The 21648-nt window shown below is 36.9% G+C and overlaps 1 protein-coding gene across 1 annotated transcript in view; it reads right to left on the reverse strand.

Moving 5' to 3' along the window:
- Positions 1 to 2880: 2880 nt before the first annotated feature.
- st14 (ST14 transmembrane serine protease matriptase) overlaps positions 2881 to 21648 on the reverse strand; it is a 39428-nt gene continuing 20660 nt past the window's right edge. The window contains exons 4-19 of the mRNA XM_084418735.1: positions 21477 to 21547; positions 20772 to 20944; positions 20160 to 20195; positions 18402 to 18630; positions 14894 to 15030; positions 14079 to 14182; positions 12844 to 12953; positions 12494 to 12624; positions 12236 to 12340; positions 11354 to 11461; positions 10865 to 10978; positions 9958 to 10077; positions 8528 to 8708; positions 7180 to 7451; positions 6775 to 6911; positions 2881 to 4268 (exon numbers count right to left, since the gene is read on the reverse strand). Of these exons, the coding sequence (XP_084274861.1) occupies positions 4107 to 4268; positions 6775 to 6911; positions 7180 to 7451; positions 8528 to 8708; positions 9958 to 10077; positions 10865 to 10978; positions 11354 to 11461; positions 12236 to 12340; positions 12494 to 12624; positions 12844 to 12953; positions 14079 to 14182; positions 14894 to 15030; positions 18402 to 18630; positions 20160 to 20195; positions 20772 to 20944; positions 21477 to 21547 (2190 nt within the window). The 3' untranslated portion in view covers positions 2881 to 4106. The remainder of the gene's footprint in view (positions 4269 to 6774; positions 6912 to 7179; positions 7452 to 8527; positions 8709 to 9957; positions 10078 to 10864; positions 10979 to 11353; positions 11462 to 12235; positions 12341 to 12493; positions 12625 to 12843; positions 12954 to 14078; positions 14183 to 14893; positions 15031 to 18401; positions 18631 to 20159; positions 20196 to 20771; positions 20945 to 21476; positions 21548 to 21648) is intronic.

Below are 21648 nucleotides of genomic sequence, written 5' to 3' on the forward strand. Positions count from 1 at the left end.
GGTTTGTAAACTGTACTCACGGATTTGTGACTCGCCCTCATTTTAGAAGAACACGTTGTTAACGAATCCTATTGTATATTGTTTTATTGAATATTAATGGAATACATCAAATTGACATACGTCTGCATGCTTACAGTGATTCTCAATTGTATGGGTGGAATATACGATTTAATATGAATGACGTGCATCAAAATATTTTGTTCATTTGTGATAATCTTAGCACTTTATTATTATTTTCTAACATGTATTATGACTGATATTTGACGAATTGCTTTGTTCATTTTTTTGTAAGTTTTGGACAAAAGCGTCTTTTAAATATATAGCCTAAAATGTAATAAAAATAATTATTATTATTATTTAAGTTATAAATGAACTATAAACGAGTTAACTTAGTAATACAATAATATGTTTGTCATCAAAAAATTTATCAATGTTTTATTATTATAGGCTAGGCTATAACCTAACCTTTTACAGTTTTGGATAGGCCTACATTTTTTTGCATAATTTTTGCTTAAAAATAAAGCATTCATAAATTATTTTATGATAAACATATTACTGTCTAGTGAACTCATTTATAGTTATTAACTCAAATAATAATAATAATAATAATTATTATTATTATAATTATTCACATTATTACATTTTAGGCTACGTATTTTGTCCAGAACTTACAAAAAAATGAACAAAGCAATTCGTCAAATATCAGTCATAATACATGTTAGAAAATAATAATAAAGTGCTAAGATTATATCACAAATAAACAAAAGATTTTGATGCACGTCATTCATATTAAATCGTATATTCCACCCATACCCCTACAATTGAGAATCACTGTAAGCATGCAGACGTATGTCAATTTGATGTATTCCACTTAATATTCAATAAAACACCATACAATAAGATTCGTTAACAACGTGTTCTTCTAAAATGAGGGCGAGTCACAAATCCGTGAGTACAGTTTACAAACCCGTGGGAACGGATTGCGAAAGCGTGGGCACGGTTTATGAATTTGTGGGTAGATTACAAAAACTGAAGGCACGGTTTACAAATCTGAGAGCACGGATTAGAAACTCGTGGGTACGGTTTATTAATCCGTGGGCACGATTTGTTAAACCGAGGGAACAGTTTGAGAATTCGTGAGTACGGTTTATAAAACTGAGCGGACGGATTGCCAAACCGTCGCCACGGATTGTTTTTTTTTTTCCCACAGGTGACTTCCCGGGCTCCGTAGTACGGTATTAAAAATACATTTAACATAGCAGTTAATTCCGACTCACCCAGGAAAAGCAAACAAGTTGTAAGAAATATAGATAAATAAAAATGAGAAATGAAAGATTAGATATTTAAGATTAACTTACCTCTAAAAATCACTCTGTCGTTGCCCGAATGCTTCGTCTGTCTGTCTGTCTGTCTGTCTGTTTCGCGCTTGAAATCTGTTATGCCGCGCTTGAAATCTGTTGACCGTTATGCAGCGCTTTGATCTGATTGGCGGTTGGCAACCAATGTTAGGATTGTCTAGGCAACCAGTGGAGAAATTTAAGCTGACCAAAAATCAACATTGATTCAATGTTTGTCTTTTCAACACTGAAAAACATTGAATTATCAACATTGATTCAATATTATTTTAACATTTAATTTTCAACATTGTTCCAATATTATTTTAGCATTGATTTTTCAACATTGATCCAATATTATTTAGCATTGAATTTTCAACCTCAACCAAAATGATGATTCTGATGGAATTTCAACATTTAATCAATGTCACCTTGCTATCTGGGTTATGACCGGATCGAGCGCCAAGCTGCTATCCTATGGAGGTGTATCGGTAAATTATTAACGTCTTGTTAGTACAAATTTAATATTTCGTGGTTTCTCCGTTAAAAACAATGAAATTGATCAAAAACACCAAATAACTTAGCTAAAAATTTTTTTTTTTTTTTTTAAATCTACTCACCGAACACGCAACTCTGCTGGATGCCCACCTCAACTTTCACGTTATTTGCACACATTTGAATATTTATGACGCAAGATGAATCTCACCATTAAAACGACGTGAACTATTGTCAGCAAGGGCGTAGATTTGGTTTGAACATTGGGGGGGTTGAAGTTTGGGTATGCCTCCTTTTCATGTGATCATGGTATAAATATTGGGGGGGTTGTAATGCATAGATTTAAATATTGGGGGGGGGGGGTATCTCCCTCCCAACCCCCCCACAAATTACGCTCCTGATTGTCAGGCTGTACATAAACAGTAAGCTAACGGAAATACATGGAATAATTGGTTAAACTAATTGTTAGCTGGATTTCATTCAGTCATTTTATTTACCAAAATTCTTTGTTTCAATCAAGTGATAGTGACCTTTGGCTGCCTAGATACCATATATTACTGTGCAATATGCTAAGTGCAAGAGTTATGACATCAATTGGAGATAATATAAAAGGTTGAGCACCAATCTAAAGCTCATACAAGGTCAAATCTGGCATGTAATTAGCTTAAGTTCAATACTCTGCCAACCATTTAAAACAACTGTTGCAGTGCAGTGCAACGCTTAATTAAACCTAGAGCTTTTTAATTGGTGCAAGGTCAAAACTAAGTACATTCACAACTGTAACAAAGTCACGCTTTGGGTTCTCTATCGTATCAACTGAAAAGAGCATATACGTTTCCTTTTCCATTAGGAGACCACTTATTTATGGGCAAATAATTGTTGAAGGCAATGTTGATATGATGTTGGTTATGCCAAGGCCAGCTAATTTAATAGTGATAAAACAGTTCTCGGTTGTTTTTACTACATTTGCATTTTCAGGGGGAAATTAAATTACATGGAAATTAAGCAAAAATGTTGCATTCTGAAAAAAATAAATATATATATGACAATGTAAAACCACCATGTATTTTATTGTCAAGAGAACATTGTAAACTCTTGGGAAATTTGAATACATTAAAACATTTGCATAGTATATAACTAAACAGAAAAAGTAATCTGCTAAATTTGCATTTAAAAAGCATGTTAAATATTTACAAATGTTAGTCAACCAGACACTTAAAGCCATATACAATCATTGCAGTTAAACAATTAAAAAAGCTGTTTGAAATTTTCACAATTTAAAAACGAAAGCCCTTAACAGGTCAAATTGTACATCATGATGCTATATGAAACCCGAGTAGTACATAAACATATAATCCATTGCTTGACATCCCTCAAAATACAGCTTATGTCTCTTGTACCTCCTGGGAAATTAAATCACTACACTACAAAGCCTGAAATTCTTAGGCCTACTTAAGCAAGTGGACTTTCCACGGGAAAGAAACTTGCCAAGTCTTTGAGGATCCGGCGTTATAGATTCCTCAATATGTTCAGGACTCTGAAGCAGAGACCATCCTGCTAGGTTGTTTCAGCCAACTGCTTTGACATTGATTGGCCGGAACTTAAACATGCAGCAGAAGTTAGTGACCTATGTTGGCCTTGGTTGTATTGGCAAATGGATGACGGAAATATCCTATTTTTACCTAATCCTCCATTTTAGAGCTTTGCCACTGAGGTTCCGAGATCACACAGATGTGAGGAAAGAAGGTCAGCCTGAGTGGGATGCTTACAGAAATTTCTAGATTGCAAAGAAGCTTTTGACCTTCACTAAGAAAGGAAAAAAAAAAAAGAGAAAAGAATTGTAGGGACTGAATCTTGCTCCAAAGTCTGAAACAAAAGAGTAATTGTTTCTGAGAAGAGGTAAAGTCCAGTCTTTGGAATAAAGGCACGTTTTGAGCACAAGAAAAAGTTAAAAGATTTGTATAAAACAGAACATAATTCAGAAAGATGAAAATATGAATTCCAATCTGGCAATCTCATCTCAATCTCAATCTCCTCATTATAGTTGTATCTGCATGTATTTTATGAAGTTTTTTAATTGGTTGACTAAAGATGAACTCAACTTTAGATTGACACAGGTATGGAAAACCTCACTGATAAGCCAACCGAATGGTCACTGAATGAAAATGCTATAACGAAAACAACCAGGTGGTCTCACATACTGTACTAAATATTCACAGAACTGAACATTTCTGTTCTTCTGCTTTGGTTGTCGTATGATTGCAGGTCCAGGCTCCACTATACGGATGTGATTTGACGGATCCAGTCCCGTAGTTTGGTGACACGCGTGTAGACGCCAGGCTTGTTCCGCCGAGCACAGCCTTCTCCCCAGCTCACTATGCCTGCCTGGAACCATATGCCAACATCGGATTGACACACAAGAGGCCCGCCCGAGTCTCCCTACGGAAGCCAAAAGAAAGACACTTCACACATTTTCCAAAACTGTTTGAAAAAGACCAAAATGCATGGAGGACTTATGTAACAAAACATATTTGATCACCATATTCAAGAGTTGCCTGTTGATCTAATTCAAGAGAATGTTCATTAATGAATGTTTATATTATTTTAATGTATTGTATATTTATTGTGGTTATTTATTTTAGTATTACTGGAGACTTTTTTATTGTGTATATCAATGCTTTGGCAATATTGTATATAAAACAATCATGCAAATAAATTGCTTGAAATTAAAAGTGGAGATGAAGTGATGATTATGTATGTGAGAAAATAGAAAGAAAAAAGGAGGGTGTGTGAAGCAATTGCAAACATTTTAATTATTATTGTAATCACTTATCATTTATTATTTTGTACCTCTAATTTAAGCTGCTTATTTACTGTGTCATTTCATTCCATTACTATTATTCCTGAATGATTTGTTTTGTGTGTAATACAATTCGGCTCTTAATTACTTTGCCAATATTGCAATGTAAACAGACGTGGCAATAAAGCATATTTGAAGAGAGAGAGAGAGAGAGAGAGAGAGAGAGAGAGAGAGAGAGAGAGAGAGAGAGAGAGAGAGAGAGAGAGAGAGAGAGAGAGAGAGAGAGAGAGAGAGAGAGAGAGAGAGAGAGAGAGAGAGAGAGAGAGAGAGAGAGATCTATGAGCTCCTATAGCTGGAGAGAAAGACAGAAAGGAGTCAGAAGACCAGGACCGGAACCTGTGCGAGGAAAAGAAGATTACACTCAGAATAAGAGAGACGCACAGAGCGTTCAGAAAGGGGAAAGCAAGATGAATAACAAGTGAGATAGAAGTAGAAATTATGGAAATCAGCTCATTTAAATATCAGGGAACAAGGTAGAATAATTAATCTTCTCCACTACGAGGGTGTACACACACTGCAGGAAGACAACAACATTAGCTGAACACTTTGATGGCATTATGCTCATGTCATATTTGTACTGTAGGTGTTTCTGAATGAATAGAACAGGATGAAAAAGGCTTGACAATGCATCTAAATGGCTATTAAACCACCTTGAATTCATTACCATTCAATAAATGTGTAATCTTTGCGCATGTTTTAGTTAGAAAGCTTTTTAGCTGCATTGAGGGTGCTATTATTGTAACTCTGTAAATGCTAATTTTGGAAAAATATTGGGATAACAGCCCTTAAGGTGCAGTCACATTGACACATTTTCACAGTTGAATTAGTCATTTCAATAGTAATCCACACAATTTGGAATTAAGATTGAGGGTGAACAATTTTGCCACGTAGATTTGGCATCGTTCAGTTCGCCACGTTGACCAACAGAAACTTTATACATCACTACATTAACAGTGGACTCTTTTCCCCAACAAAATTCCGCCTAAATCCAATGTGACGCCACCTATAGACATGATTCTTTTTTCCCTAAAACATACCATCAAACATTTACAAATATTTTATTATTTATATTATTAATATAATGATTTGCATTATTTTATGTTACATTAGATTGACAACATAAAAAAAAATTAAAAAAAAAAATTGACTAGATAGTCCACACTCAAGTCACTTTGAAAAGTATCCGATTTATTTCTACAGTACCGGTCAAAAGTTTGGAAACAAGCGTAATACTACTAGTCTCTTGTGCTGATCAAGCCTACATTTATTTGATCAAAAATATAGAACAAAAACTGTAATATTGTGAAATATTATTTCAATTTAAAATAATGTTTTTCTATTTGAATATACTGTCAAATATAATTTATTTCTGTAATGCAAAATTGAATTTTCAGCATCATTACTCCAGTCTTCAGTGTCACATGATCCTTCAGAAATCATTCTAATATTCTGGTCCATTATCAATGTTGGAAACAGTTGCTTAATATTTTTCTATAACTTGTGATACTTTTTTCAGGATTCTTTGAAGAATAAAAAGTTATTATTATAATTTTTTTTAAAGAAATAATACTTTTATTCAGCAAGGATGTGTTCATTTATACATTATACATCACTTTGTATCATTGTTAGAAAAGATTTCTATTTTGAATAAATGCTTTTCTTTATAAACTTTTTATTAATCGATGAGTCCTGAAAAAAGTATCAGAGGTTCCAAAGAAAATATTAAGCAGCGCAACTTTTTCCAGTATCAAATCAGATATTAGAATGATTTCTGAAGGATCATGTGACACTGAAGACTGGAGTAATGATGCTGAAAATTCAGCTTTGCATCACAGAAATAAATTATATTTTAAAGTATATTCAAATAGAAAACTGCAATAATATTTCACAAAATGATTTTTTTTTTTTCTGTATTTTTAAACAAATAAACGCAGGCCTGATGAGCATTAGATACTTCTTTTAAAAACATAAAAAATAGTAATGTTTCTAAACTTTTGACCAGTACAGTACATACAGTACCCAGATCGAAATGAAAATATCATATTCAGTGTGATTTCATAAATAAAAATATGAATGTTTTTTTACCTGACAAGCGTCCACACCTCCGGTGAGGTAGCCGCTACACATCATTCTAGAGGTCAACTGACCTTCGGTCACCATGTTGCATACTGTATCATTAATCACCTTAACTTCTGCTTTCTGCAGGATTGCTGCAGCACTTCCTACAACACATACATAAATCATTAGTCCTATGAGAACCATTCTAATACCAAAAAGCATCTTTACTCTCAGCCATAATTTGAAACATTTTTTAGAATTAGTTAAGCGATTCCACAAATAACAAAATCGTATAACAAAAGATGTGCTAAGTGACACTGAGACAAGGGATTGATGAATGTCAAACTTGTGAGGCACAATTCCAAAGGTAACTCATGAAAAAGCGGAGCTCCAAACGCAAAGGGCAGCCCTCAGGCGCACAAGCTGTCTCACCTCCCTCTCGGAGCGCGCCCCAGCCCGTCACAAAGCAGGAACTGCCGGCCGAGAAAACGTGGGTCGATGCTGGAAGGCAGATGGGATGCACGGTGTTGCTGAAGTTCAATGGCTGGCTCAGTTCCAACAAGGAGATGTCATAATCGTAGGTCATCTCACTGTAGCTTGGGTGGGTGATGATGGTCTTCAAAGTACGCTGCTGAACAGAGCCGTCCTGGATGTTCTGGTCCCGCAGACCACTGTACGTCAGCCAGTTGGATGTCATTTTGTAGCTGTTGGAAGAGAGAAATGAACACCATGTTGTTTTGGAGGTTAGTTGTTTAAATCAGATGTTTTGAAAGGTCAACATCAAATGGATTTGAACGCCATTTCAAGTCTGTATTTTGACAGGAAATCAGATTTAATGAGAAAAAAAAAGAAAAGAAAGTACGGTCAGGATTGTAAAAAGCTGTGTTTATAGGACCAGTTTGGGAATCATTTTTAAAGAAGTCTCCTCTGCTCTCCAAGGCTGCATTTATTTGATCAAAAATACAGTAAAAACAGTAATATTGTGAAATATTATTACAATTTAAAATACCTGTTTTCTATTTGAATATATTTATATATGACGATCTTTCAAAAATCATTCTAAATTTTTATGATTTATGCTCAATTTTGAATAATGGTTCTTATTACCAATGTTAAAAACAGCTTTTGCTGATTATTATTTTTATGGAATTCTTTAATGAATGGAAGGTAAATATTGTGAATATTTCACAAAATGACTGTCTTTAAAGTGTTTTTAAATCAAATAAACACTGCATTGGTGAGCATAGGAGACTACTACTTTTCTTTTTTTCAAAAACATAAAATCCTAATTATTCTAAACTTTTGACCGGTAGTGTAAATGAAGAGGGATTGAAAAATAACTGGGTTTGGTAATTTCAGCTGAAAAGCAAAGTCATTTCAGAGGTGGAACAAGTTATTACATTTTGATGAAAGACATTTGTGCATTGATGTATCATTCACAAAAAAAGACCAGAAACGTTTATTAACAAAGTAAAATGGGGTCAATTTTGATTTCATGGTGAAAGCGTGGCTCAGGAGAGCGAATTATCTTTCAGTTCAGCTTTCGTGCTTCAGTCTCAGAAACATGTTGGAATAACTCATCAAGGTAAAATATGATTTTATGCCATGTCTTGTGCTCCACCTGCTGGCCAATGAGAATAAATACAAGCTCATTCTTTGACCAAAATTGAACGGAGAAAGATACTTAGCAAATTGATTCATGCCTCTGATGATATCAACTACAGCTAACGGACTAAATTAAGCAGACCAAATAAAACAGAGATGCAATAAACCGACTCACTCTGGACTAGGCTGGATGAAGCAGTGGGCAGCACAAAGCAGCCATTTGTTGGAGATGATTGAGGCGCCGCAAGTGTGTCCGTTGGTCTTGAAATGTAGACTGACCTGCCACGGCCATTCACCCACATCTGCGTTCTGCCCACCCACAATACGGTTGTGCTTGTATGGCCGGACTCCGCAGTCTGAAACCAAATTGTAGGAATGGTTCAAACACAAAGAGAGACTTCAAGAAAGACAACGGAAGAGATTTCATTGGCATGCTGAGATGAGAGGTTAAGGAGGTCTTGTTCGAGACCAGCAGGGATAAGATCAGTGGGCTAGCTGCAAAAAAAGGTTAGCACTGAAAGTTCGAGTTTCTCGAAACATCTGCTCTGACTCACAGGACCGTCGGCCTTTAGCGGAATCATAACAAGGCAGATATATGGAGAAACGAACCGTGCTGGCTGATAAAAACACAATGAGGGAAGGAAAAAGAAACTAGCAACCCTGAGGCCTATAAAAGAAGTAGAAAGAATGAAGAAATGTCAAGTAAAATTTCATAAAATAAGTATAATGGCTTTGGGCTTTAATGTGAATTTTCTTCCACACTAATTACCACATTGTCGATTATTCAGCAACTTCTGGAAATGACAATTGTTTTTAAAGTTTTGAAATGCGCTGAAACACCAAAAGCTTGTGAAAACACTGGGAAGCTCATTATCTGCAAATAATTATGCAATAAAGACACTAGAGCTGCATGGGCGGTAATTGTATTCTCTTACATATTATAAATCTATACGGTTTCACAGCTAAATCTATAACTACTGTAAGTGATTTGAACCATTAGCTGGGTTTTCTAAAAGAGATTTTACTGTGCATTTCAAATTAATATTAATAAAAGCTGCTGTACTTATTTTTTTTGCCATAATCTAAATCGCTGCTAGTTGACCTAAATCTTAGAATAAATTAAAAGACTGTAGCACATCACTTCAAGACCGTCTGTTGTTAAGGGTAAAATCTTTGCCATAACTGATGTGCCTTTAAATTAGCACATGATTATGATCTACATCTTCAAATATTGGCTGATACTGATTCATAAAACAACAACACAGATAATCCATATCATGCAAATTGTGCATCCCTAATTATATTTATTTTTGCTGGGAATTCGATGACAAGTATAACATAATATAACAAAATAATATAAAATATATGACTGGATGAGCCAATCATTGTGATAAAGCTCCACAGTTCAATTATGTATTTAACAAATATATCATGAGCAACAGTGCTGTTGTTCTAAATATCATCACAGCTGCAAATTAATCAAAGTTCTTAATATTGAATAACTTTGTGTGTTGAATGGTTACTGCCCATGTTTTGTCCAGACTAAAAGAGCATCTTCACTTTGGTTTGTGAGTGAAAAAAAATACATTAAACAATGTGACTTACTGCATCCCTCTTCATCCGAACCATCTGAGCAGTCGTTTTCGCGATCACACTCTGCGTTGACTTTGTTTACACACTGCTTGTCTTTACACTTGAAGGAGAAATCGTTGCAGAGACCAGGCGCTAAGAGAGGAAGAGAGCATAGAGTAAAACTTGAACGAATAAACCATCAATTGCAGCTTCTTTTTATCATCAAAGACCTGAAAGACCAAGCAAGAGCCAACGTATTGATCAGGCCTATTGATTGTTGGATAGGTCACTTATCTCTGCTGAAGGGTACAAAAACAATGAACAACTTTGGGATAGAAAGAGTGGGAGATAAATAAGGGCTGAACAAGTTGGAAAAGACCAACATGTGTGATTTCACTACAGTTTTAGCCTAAGTGTTGAAGCTATTGCTATCACAAGAGTCTAATTAATGCATAATTAAAAGCAGGTTAATAATGAATGTAAATGGCACTCAATATTTATTGTGAATGTAAATGTCAATTTGATAGCTACAGAAGTGGAGAAACACAGCAAGTAGAAGATTATTTAGGAGAAAAAAGAAGATGCAAATACAGCAGCTTAATGGCTGAAAAAGTCTGATTAAAGTTCAATATAAAGCATTCCGAAATGTCCTAAAACTTTTAATATTTTAGTTCACCTTTTCAGTGGCTGGCCATTTACTGTGATGACAAGCTTTTAGTTTTTACCTAAACTGATCTTTCTGACAATAGAGACCCTAAGATAACACAAAGCATGGTCCCAAATCTCACTCAGTGCTAAGTTAGTTTTGTTGCTTGTGACCAAGTCTGGTTCTCATAATAGACATTATGCAATGCAGATAAGCTTACAGAACAAACTGGACCAACCTAGTGTTAAGCTCTATGGAAAGGCAGTCAGTGATCAGTAAGTTAAATCCACTCACATCCTATGCAGGAGACCTCATCGCTGCCATCAGCACAGTCATTTTTCCCATCACATACAAAATTCTGTGGGATGCAGGCGCCATCCGCGCACCTTTCCTCAGCCGTGCCACACTCTAAGAGGAACAACAAAACAAAGCCTTATCAAGTGTCCTTCAATGGTAAAATAGAAAGTGGCCTTTTGAAGTATGCAACAACGAAGCAAGTGTTAAAGGTGCACATATGTTGATGTTCTCAAAGAAAACACCAGTTTAAGGGAAGTTCATCTTAAGCTAGTGTTTATTTGAATCCCAGAAAACAGCTGATCGTGTTATCTCATCAAGGCCACTGCTTGATCTGTGTGAATGCTTAGTGTATCCTTAAATGGGTTTTGTTTCATTTAAATTGACTTCCTTTTGAGCAGGGTTTCCAAGTGGGAAATGTAAATGCTGAACTGAGCAATAAAAAAAATGTATAATTATGTTTGTTGAAATGTAATAGGAGAAACTCACCGCAATGTTTCTCATCACTGTTGTCGCCACAGTCATTCACTCGGTCACAGACAAAGAACTGAGGCCTACAAAGGCCATTGCTGCAAGTGAACTGTTCATCACCACAGTCTGAAACATTAAAAACACATACTGAATAGTGCAAAATTTATGTGAAACATCACCTAACTTTGTCAGATATTAGTACAATGTATACTTGTCCTGAAAAGGTTATTTTTAAAATAACAGATTTCCAAGTATTCCCAATTTCAATGGCTAATGATAGGTAGCAAACATGATGCAGAATTATAATTCAAATCAGAAGTTAAGGAAAAGTTACATGTCATTTTTTCCGTTTGAATTAACTTCCTATTTCCAGAAACATTTAATGATTTCAAAAATGATCAAAACATGGCGTTCATTTTATGAACCAAAAACACCTAATTTCTCAGAATGCTATGATTTATAATTACTTACAAATTTAATGTATAATATTTAATATAATAAATGCACAATAAATAGAATTGTTCAAATTTTGGTGTTAATGTTCTTATTAAGTTATGTGAAAACAACGAGGTGCTGTTTGGTAAAATATTAATTGGTTTATTCCAAACTTAATTAGGAGGAATCTGTCCAATCAGTGGAAGAAAACAACAGATACTGTTGTATGAGTACTTGTAAACAATATAGATACTGACCTATATATTACAGAATAAATCAACACAATTAAATTATTGATGCAATTATTTATCATTCATTTTGACTGATGAATTATCTGTGTTGTGCATCTTCCTGTCATTCCAAATCAATATCCTGTCGGACAGGGCTATTCCAATTCAAGCTCTAATTAATAAATTGAAAGGTTTAAACTAAATGTTAAAGCATCCTGACTGGGGTGAGACTTACCGCAGTTTCTCTCATCACTCAGGTCTTCGCAGTCGTTCCACCCGTCACAGTGCTGCTGTTTTGTGATACACAAGCCTGAGGTGCACGCAAACTGACCAGGGCAAGCTGGAGAAGAAAACAGGAAGACAGCCAGGACTCAACGCAAGAAGCGAAGGAGAGTTCTAATGATAGAATATGATCTGTCTGTTTGAAACATTCCTGGATCAAAAACTGATCACTGCATTTAGATGGTCATATTGAAACACTGGGCTTACGTACGGTTTACAGGGTCAAATGCGGTGTAAATGATCATGAATCCCTTATCAGTGTAGGATTCATCTGAATGGAACTTCACTTCCAAGGTATTGGCGGGGCTAGAGAGCACAAGTCTACGTTTCTCCCCACAATACCTTCAAAAAACGAGGAAGGAAAGAGCTGTTAATAAAACAAAGGCTAAGAAATCAACAAGAATAACCAGAACAACAACAAAAAGAACGGCCAACAGACTGCTCCTCTGGTTTAAAGATACAGTAAATTGAGATTTATGCCATTTTATACATTGTCAGGAAGCTGACAAGAAACAATGAAATCTTTCTGGCTGTCATGGCGGGACAGATGACAGAACTTACTTTTTTCCCAGCACCTCTATGTAGTCTTTGTGACAGGTGTTAGTGTCCACCCCCGGCTCTTTCACACGGAACATACGGAACTCAATCTTTATTCTTTTGCCAGCAGCAACCTGCAGAATCCACATGATAGTGTTCAGGGTTATTTTCAAAAAGACATGAAATCAACAAACACTTCAAAACGAATAGTTCATCAAAATATGAAAATGTTCATCACCATCATATTGTTCTAATCGCATATTTCCGTTCTTTTGTGAAACACAAAATGAGATGTTAGGCAGAAACACTATGCAAGCTGTTTCCCGGAAAAATAGAAAATAATAAAAACAGAGAACCAATATTACATCAAATTAAGAAATACTTGAAAACTGAACTCAAATATACCTTTCATTTTAAAACATGAGCACTCTTAAAGGGATACTCCACTTTTTTTGGAAATAGGCTCATTTTACAACTCCCCCAGAGTTAAACAGTTGAGTTTTACCGTTTTCGAATCCATTCAGCCGAGCCCATTCAGGAAAAAATATATACTATGGAAGTCAATGAGACCAGAAACTGTCTGGTTACTGATATTCTTCTAAATATCAGAAACTCGGCTGAATGGATTCGAAAACGGTAAAACTCAACTGTTTAACTCTGGGGGAGTTGTAAAATGAGCCTATTTCCAAAAAAAGTGGAGTATCCCTTTAACCCTTTTCCACCAGAATGGTTCTCGTTCTGGAGCCAGAACGTGTTCTCGGCCAGGCGAACTGGAGCCTGTCTCGAACAGGCTGCGTGTTTCCTTAAGGAACGAACGGTGATGTAGTGCTACTATGTGTTGTGTATCTGAATATAACCAGTCTAAAAAAAACATTGAGTGTCCCGGTGTTTGTGCAGGCTACACTTCTGTTTTGTTGTTCACAGCACCGAGAGTGATTCTAGCGTACCAGCAGCTCACATAACCTGCCCGTACTCTCATCGGTCTAAATTGAAACTGAAACCCTAGATTCACTCGCTCTCTTGCACACTGGGTCTTCTCTCGCACGTGAGACATTTCTCTGCCCCCACTCCTCGGCTCCGTTCAATATCAGCAATTTATTAAGAATCGGAACGGAAGCCCCTTTTTTGCAGTGGAAATGCGTGGAGCGGTTCGAGCACAGACACAGGCTGAGAACCCGCACCGGAACAGTGTCGGTGGAAAAGGGGTATCTGTTAGTAAACAAAAAAAAAAGTGAAACAGTGTTGTGAAGCAAGCTTACATTGATGTTCCACGTGCAGTCCACCAAAGGAGGGTAGAAACTAGGGTAATGCGGAGAGGTGAAGTTTCCTGTGGAAGCAGTCAGATATGCTCCACAGCTCACAGCTAGAAATGAATATGGTGGGAGGGGGAATGAATGGGAAAAAGTTATTGAGAAACCAACATGAAACACTTTCTAGTCAATTCAACATTCTTTTTCAAGTTTTAAGTCAGACACTGCGAGTGTTTACATGAGCAATATCACACGTGTAGCAGTGCAATATGGCTGTATATCAGCACGGCTGTGATTCGGCCGTCACAGCGTACTAATACACAGCCATATCGCACAGCTACGAGTGTTGTATTACGTTTATTCGTATTATTACGTAACAGTTCAAAGGCACAAGTGAGTAATTAAATAAGAAACAACAACGGAGGTTAAAAATCCTTTTGTGCAGAACTACTTCCACCATGGATTCAAATATCAAATTGACAGTTTGACAGTTGAGCCCAAGCCTCCGTTACCAATTCTAAAACGAAGGAATGTTGAGTCGCTTCATTGAAGCTTATTGTAAATAACTACATTCTAGCCTTCAAAACTCTTAAAACTACATTTTGTGACAAAACAACAGTAGTATTTGTACAAAACATGGTGGATTTGCTCGACCGCCGTGACAGTCACAGCATGCGGAGTGATACAAACGGTGAAACGGCGCTGATACTGGGGAATTATTGCACAGCTCTCAGCCAATCAGATTCGAGAACCAGAAAGAACTGTTGTATAAAAAGACTTGTAATCATTCTGTACAAATGCTTAGCATTTTATACAAGTTTTACCAGTAGTAGTAGGAATGGCAGAGTAAACCGCTTTGAATCCTGGTTTCCGGACCACGTCTGTGACCAGGTTGACAAGCATGATGTTACCAGAAGAATCAACCTCAAGAGGATTTGTAGGAGGGCGAAGTCCACACTGTCTGTGATGGAAAGAGTGTCAGAACTGTGACAACTGTATAGAAGAGCATTGTATTATTGCACACCTGTATGGATTATAACCTGTGAAGAGAGTATTATCAATATGTTTGTTCCAAAAATGAAAGACAATATAATATAAATATAGCTGCGACCAGCCATTAGCGGGGCCAAGCGCAAGAAGAGGATAAGACATGCCAACATGGCTGGGAGTGTCAGACCAACTGCAGCAAGTAGCAATTAAAGACAATTAAAGATGAATTTAGGCAAAATGGCAGAAAAAAATCATATACAGTAACAAATTTTTTTATGGATTATCACTTTCAACTAAAAGGTGGTGCTGTTTCGAAACCTTTTGAGTACATTCAGGGCATGGTGCCGATGACTCGTACCGAGTTTCATAACAATGTGTTCATAAAGTATAACATTTTATATCACAATACTGTATTGAAGTCAATGGCAATTTCATGTTTTGTTCTATTATAGCACCAACAAGAGGCAAAAATCACATTTTTTTTGGTCAAATTTGTGTCTAATTTGGTGAAAATATCTCATTTCGTTTTGGAGTTATTGACATTTATATGTATAAACACATAAAAAAAGACCCACACCTGACTTTGTTTGCATTTTCTTGCCACTTACTATTTTGTCACATGGGCATTAGCATTTAAACAACGACCTATGTTTCCAAACTTCCTACGGTGGTTTCGTCTAGATCAGTTTAACGGTTTCGAAGATATTGGCAAATGTTATTAAAGCGCTAAATCATAACGCTACACATGTTTGGTATCGTTAGACTCGGAAAGGATTCAGGAACCTAAGGAGATGACTCCCGTGAAAATAAGTCAACCACACACAGAGTTATAAGCATTTGATAAATAAATTGTGCCACTAGGTGGCGCTGGTTTGAAACTTCTCAGACTCCTTTAGGGCATCATATTGATGACCCATACCGAATTTCGTAAAGATACGTTCATGCGTTGATAAAATACAGTATTTTGGTACAAAATTCAAAGTGGCAGACGCCTAAAATGGTTGATATGGAAAATTGGATATCAGTTGACTCGAGATCACTTTTATGATTTTTGGACAAATCGTTCAGAAGTTATAAGCAAAAATAGCCATTTTTTTGTCTCTCCGGACCAGTAGGTGGCACTGCGCCATAACGCAGCATGTAGCCTCAAGTCATGCTTATGATGACATGTACCAAGTTTGGTCTGAATGCGATAGAGTTGCGGAGATACAGCCTTAAGTGTTTTCGCAAGCGCTACGTACAAAAGTCAATTTTTTGTAACTAAACCAATTAGTTTGTGTGTTATTCGATAACGGCTGGGTTTATCAAAAAGATTTTAATAACTTTTTGCCCGCATTGTCTGAAGAAGATTGGATTACAGAAGCAGAAGAATATTCCGCACCTTTGGTGCTTGGCCCCTAAATATGTGCTGCAAGTGCATTCTCTCAGCCTTTATGAGTATACAAGCCTGTAGATGACAGATATGACCTTTAAGGTATGGACAAAAACTTTAATTTAATTAAAGGGGGTCTTTAAGATAATACATTCCGTCAAAGATTGTACCTCACTAAATGAAATCAAACTTCAATTACAGAGTCAAAGTCAAATGGCAAAAAACAGTTTAGAAGCCTTATTGCAGACACACAGAGAGAGAGAGAGAGAGAGAGAGAGAGAGAGAGAGAGAGAGAGAGAGAGAGAGAGAGAGAGAGAGAGAGAGAGAGAGAGAGAGAGAGAGAGAGAGAGAGAGAGAGAGAGAGAGAGAGAGAGAGAGAGAGAGAGAGAGAGAGAGAGAGAGAGAGAGAGAGAGAGAGATACCTGGGGCGTAACAACATTATTAAGAACTGAATGGCTCTGTGTCACCGTATGGCTGAGCAGTGTTGTGGGTATTATGTTCAGAGCCCACTGGCTTCAAGATACAGTTTGCGACCTATACACTTCAGGTGATTTGTTGTGTAGCATAAATACACCAAGAGAACAAAAGAAAAATAAGCGCTCCTTTCCTAAAGCCTGTGATAAGGTGACAAAAAATTGGCATGTATCTGAGAGGTGCTAGAGAGAGGTCTTAACAAGCCAATCTTCAGCTAGAAGCCTGAGGCCAACCATGAAAAATGAAACTGAATTGAAAAAAAAAGTCAAGTAACCGCTGCCCAGCGATGAGGGGGCTTTGTCCTTGACGTATAGAAGATAGTGCTATATTTCCTAAACACTATGGTTTAAAAGCTTGAGGTGAGTATTATTATTTTTTTAATAAATTAATATTTATTTATATGAATAATACTTTTATTCAGAAAAGACTCATCAAAAGTGACAGTAAAGACTTGAACATTCTATTCTCAAAGAATCTTTAAAAATGGTTTCCACAAAAACAAAGCAGCTGCAGCACAGAAATGTTTCTTGAGCACCAAATCAGCATTTTAGAATGATTTCTGAAGGATCATGTGACACTGAAGACTGGATTAATAATGCTGAAAATTCAGCCTTGCCATCACTGAAATAAATACATTTCAAAATAAAAAATGCTTATTTTAAATCATAATAATATTTCACAATATTACTGTTTTTTTTTTTTTATCAAATCAATGCAGCTTTGGTGAGCAGAAAAAGAACAAAAAACAAAAACACATTTAAAGCATTTTTTAAATCTGAGTGTAAAAGTAAAATTTGAGTGTAAAAATAACACATTTGGGAATTGAAACTAGAAAGATGACTAAATTTGAACCTTGTGATTAACAATGAAGTAATCATTAAAACAAAGTTTGCTTTACCTGGTAACAGAAGGGTTTGCATATGAAAACCAATCAAATTGTGGGGAAATTATGTAATGCAGTATGACATTTTTGCCATACCTCCTTATTCTATAAAAAACTGTTGTATTCTTTTAGCTGGTGGGATTCTCAATGGAATTTGTCTGAGATCCTCCGGCCTTGCTTCTTCTTGGGGGAAATTCTCTGAGAACTGCTCGAGAGATCCTCCAGCCGTGATTAAAGCATTTAAAGGACATTTGCTAAGGTCTGTTTGTCGATTATTCCTGCGCAGGAAGAAAGCTAGTTAGGGAAGCAAGTTAGTTAGGTAGACTATTTATTAAGCGTCGATTGGAGACAACCCAGGGAATGTCGATTGGAGACAACCCAGATAGACTATAGAAAGGAAATGTCGATTGGAGACAACCCAGGTAGACTTAGAATAGAAAGGAAATGTCGATTGGAGACAACCCAGGGATTGTCGATTGGAGACAACCCAGATAGTTAGGTTTAGGGAAAAATCTACGACACTGGTATTTAACTCAGAATATTGCTATAAGCAACACTGGTATACGTTATGACAGGAAGTCAAATCTGAGGTTTGAAAGCTGCATATGCTCACCTTGTGATGGCACGGGTGCTGTCAGGACTGAGAGAGTCGTAGATGGCCACATAGTCATTGGCACAGTCATCCTCGATGTGGAAGGTCTTGAATTTGACAATGATGGAGTAGCCTTTAGGGGCGCGAATCTGCCACTGACATCGGGAGTGAGCTGGGTATTTCTTAGGGTGTTCGGGAGATGTAAATTCTTTGCTGGTTGTTTCAGCAACAAGACTGTAAAAGCATTTCTCTGACAACAGAAACAGGAAAAGTAGAAAGAGCTGATCTTTGCTGCATGCTGGTATCTACATTCAAACCATGCACTCGACAGATACTTCAGATGAGTGCTTGTGTACTTGTATTTGCCTAAATGAGAAGTATACAACAGATGCAGATCCCACAATGCAATTTATTTATGGAAATGGAATTTGCGTTCTTATTCTAAAAAGTCATATACTTGCATATGTTGAAAATGTGTGGAAATACACAGTGAAAGTTCTAGCATATTGAGGGGAAGGTCAAGAGTGCATAATAACTGCCTCTTGCTGATGATGGAGAAAATTGGAACAAGCACATGCTAAAACTAACTTGAGGAATAGTGGCAGGCATAACAATGGACATTATATCTGCTTAGGAACAGAGGGGTATATGCTCAGCAGAAATACAAAATCAACCAATCATAATGAAGTAAACATGTAACCTTTTAAATCATGCTATTTTTAGAAATTCTTTCAAGGGATGAATATTTGTGCATTTTTCTCTCTGCTGTCGTGGCTGACTCTTTGCCCTCTTCATCAATTATCTTTTCTTCCCATTTGTGGTAAGAGTTATCTGGATTTGGGTCTGGTTTATCAAGTGAGAAAAAAAAATACAGGGCGGGACTTGATGTTGTCAACCCGGAATTGATCAATAGAATGTGGCCGTCGCATATTTGATCAATCACTGTGTGTAATGTCCCAACTCTAACCAAACAGACCACAAAGTAACACCCAAAACGCCACCATAACCACAGAATAAAAAAATAAATGTTCTGAAATCGTTATCTTGCTGTTAATTATTGTCGTCATGTTGAACAGAAATGCTGTTGTGTGGTGGGAACCCCAAGGACAAACACACACGCACTCTGGGTAGACTGTAATGTGGAATAAAACCACACCCAATCAGAAAGCGAGCTTACGGAAGATCGCCCATTTCTTCTTGCAAGTCGTCCGCCATGTTTGTTTACTCTAAAGTCACGTTTGACCTCAAGGGATTTTGCGAGATTTCCAGTTCTCACAGACGGGACTCTGGTTGTTTGTGAATGGAATCTGTTAGTGCGTGTTGTCTTGGTCATATTGTGGCACTCCAAACAAACAAACAAAACTGTTAATTCAATGATTTTTTTTTTTCGTCATGTTCGTGGTCTCAAATTTAGAAAATCTGATTCGATTTTAAAGATCTTTCAGTGTGGGCCAGCCTTTAATTGAAGTAAAACGGGTCTGTTTTGCTTTCACGTTGACTATAAAGCCATAACAAATTTCAATGCACCTGCAGTTTAAACATTTGTATATAAGTGCTGTTGAAGAGTTGTACATTTGCTTTCTGTGGTTGAAAAACAGGTTTTTGAGATCTTGCGTGTTGTGCACAGTAAGGTAAGTGGAAGGGAAAGCGAGCGAGAGACAGAGTGAGCGTGAGATGGAGGCGGGCAGGCATTTTTCAGTGAGTGACAGGAGAGAGCACGGCAACCCAGGTGGAAAATTACAGTGCAGCGGTGACTGAAATGGGACACACTTTACTCACTGGATCTGGGGTCCCTGGCCATCCGAGGGTCTGTGGCTGCAGAGACAGAGAGAGAGAGAGAGAGAGAGACAAAATGATGCATGCTGTCCTTTTTTCAGTCCTCTTTCCTTCCATTTTCCACAGGCCTGTCAGACATTCTGTTCCTTCTCCTCCACCCCTCACCTTGACTGCGACGTTCACAAATACCAGTCTCTCACCTCACTACAGCGACATGAGTCTCCGTACAGATATATAATTTTAAGCAGGGCACTGAGGTGTCACTCAGGCCTGCTGCTCTCGTCTATATAATGCAAATGGGGACTGGAGAAGGACAGAGTAACAGCTTTTTTTTTGTAGAAACAGAGAATTACTCTGTTGCATTGAGCCGCACATTGGAGGCAAGTCCCTACTGTTATCTAGAAAGTTATTAAAAAGCATCAGCACTCCTAAAGGAGCCATTCCAATTCGTTTTTTCATTTATATACATTAGTCATGGTATTTTGCTACAAAAACAGTCATAATGTAGTTTTCCACAACCGTTTTCAATTTAATCTTCCTTTATTCACCCTAATTACTGCACTGTGACTCTGAGAAGCAAATATGCTCTTTCTTTGTAATTAGCAATCATCTTACGCGAAGCGGTGATGTCGCTGGAAGTGATTGCGACGCTCCCGAAGCGTTTGCCCTCCTGTCGGATGTTCTTCTGGAGAGCCTCGATCACACGCTGCTCTGTCAGCTCTGGGACGATCTCCTGGTCCATCTCCGGAATGTCAAACTGAGACCAATGATACGCTAATGTTCCTTCACTGCAGATGAATGATATTGACATCATATTGAATGAAAGTAAAAACAACTAGATTTTTTGTGGTACTTGCCCATGCAAAACTCACTGTCAAAAGCTAGGCTATTGTGTGTTGTTGTCAGGGTGTTTCTATGCAGCTGCTAAGGTGTTTTTTTTAAATGGTTTTAAGGCTGTTGCTATGCTGTTGCTAGGGTGTTCTGGGTGGTTTCTTACTGACCCAAATAAAAATGAGCCCATTATCTATGATACTCTGATTCAGTGTAATGAATTTTTGTCCTGTTTTTATGGTCCCTTACCCTGAGTATGAGCAACAGTAATAGTTGAACTGGAAATTAATAATTTGTATTCTATTAGGGTGTTTTTTTTTTTAACCCAGATTCTACGAGACTTGTAATTTATCTCTATCAGCGAAACCACTAGGCATTAAAATCAAGACATAAAGAATGATCTATTCTTTCATTTAAAAACTATTAGATTTAGAGAGTGTGCTATAAATCTAGCTTTGTCTAGATCAGTGCTCTTTGGCTCAGCTGTACCTGAAGGCAGTGATGACAGACTTGGTGTAGTATTTGGAAAGTAAAGGATCTCTGGTGAATGTATCGTTCATCTGAAAAAGAAACAGTAGATTATTATTTAGAATAATTATTATTTTAAGAAATAAATGGCCAATGATATGCAGTAACAGCACAACATGTAACAACCCTTTTC

This window comes from Rutilus rutilus (assembly GCF_951802725.1).
Source record: "Rutilus rutilus genome assembly, chromosome: 9".
Classification (NCBI taxonomy): domain Eukaryota; kingdom Metazoa; phylum Chordata; class Actinopteri; order Cypriniformes; family Leuciscidae; genus Rutilus; species Rutilus rutilus.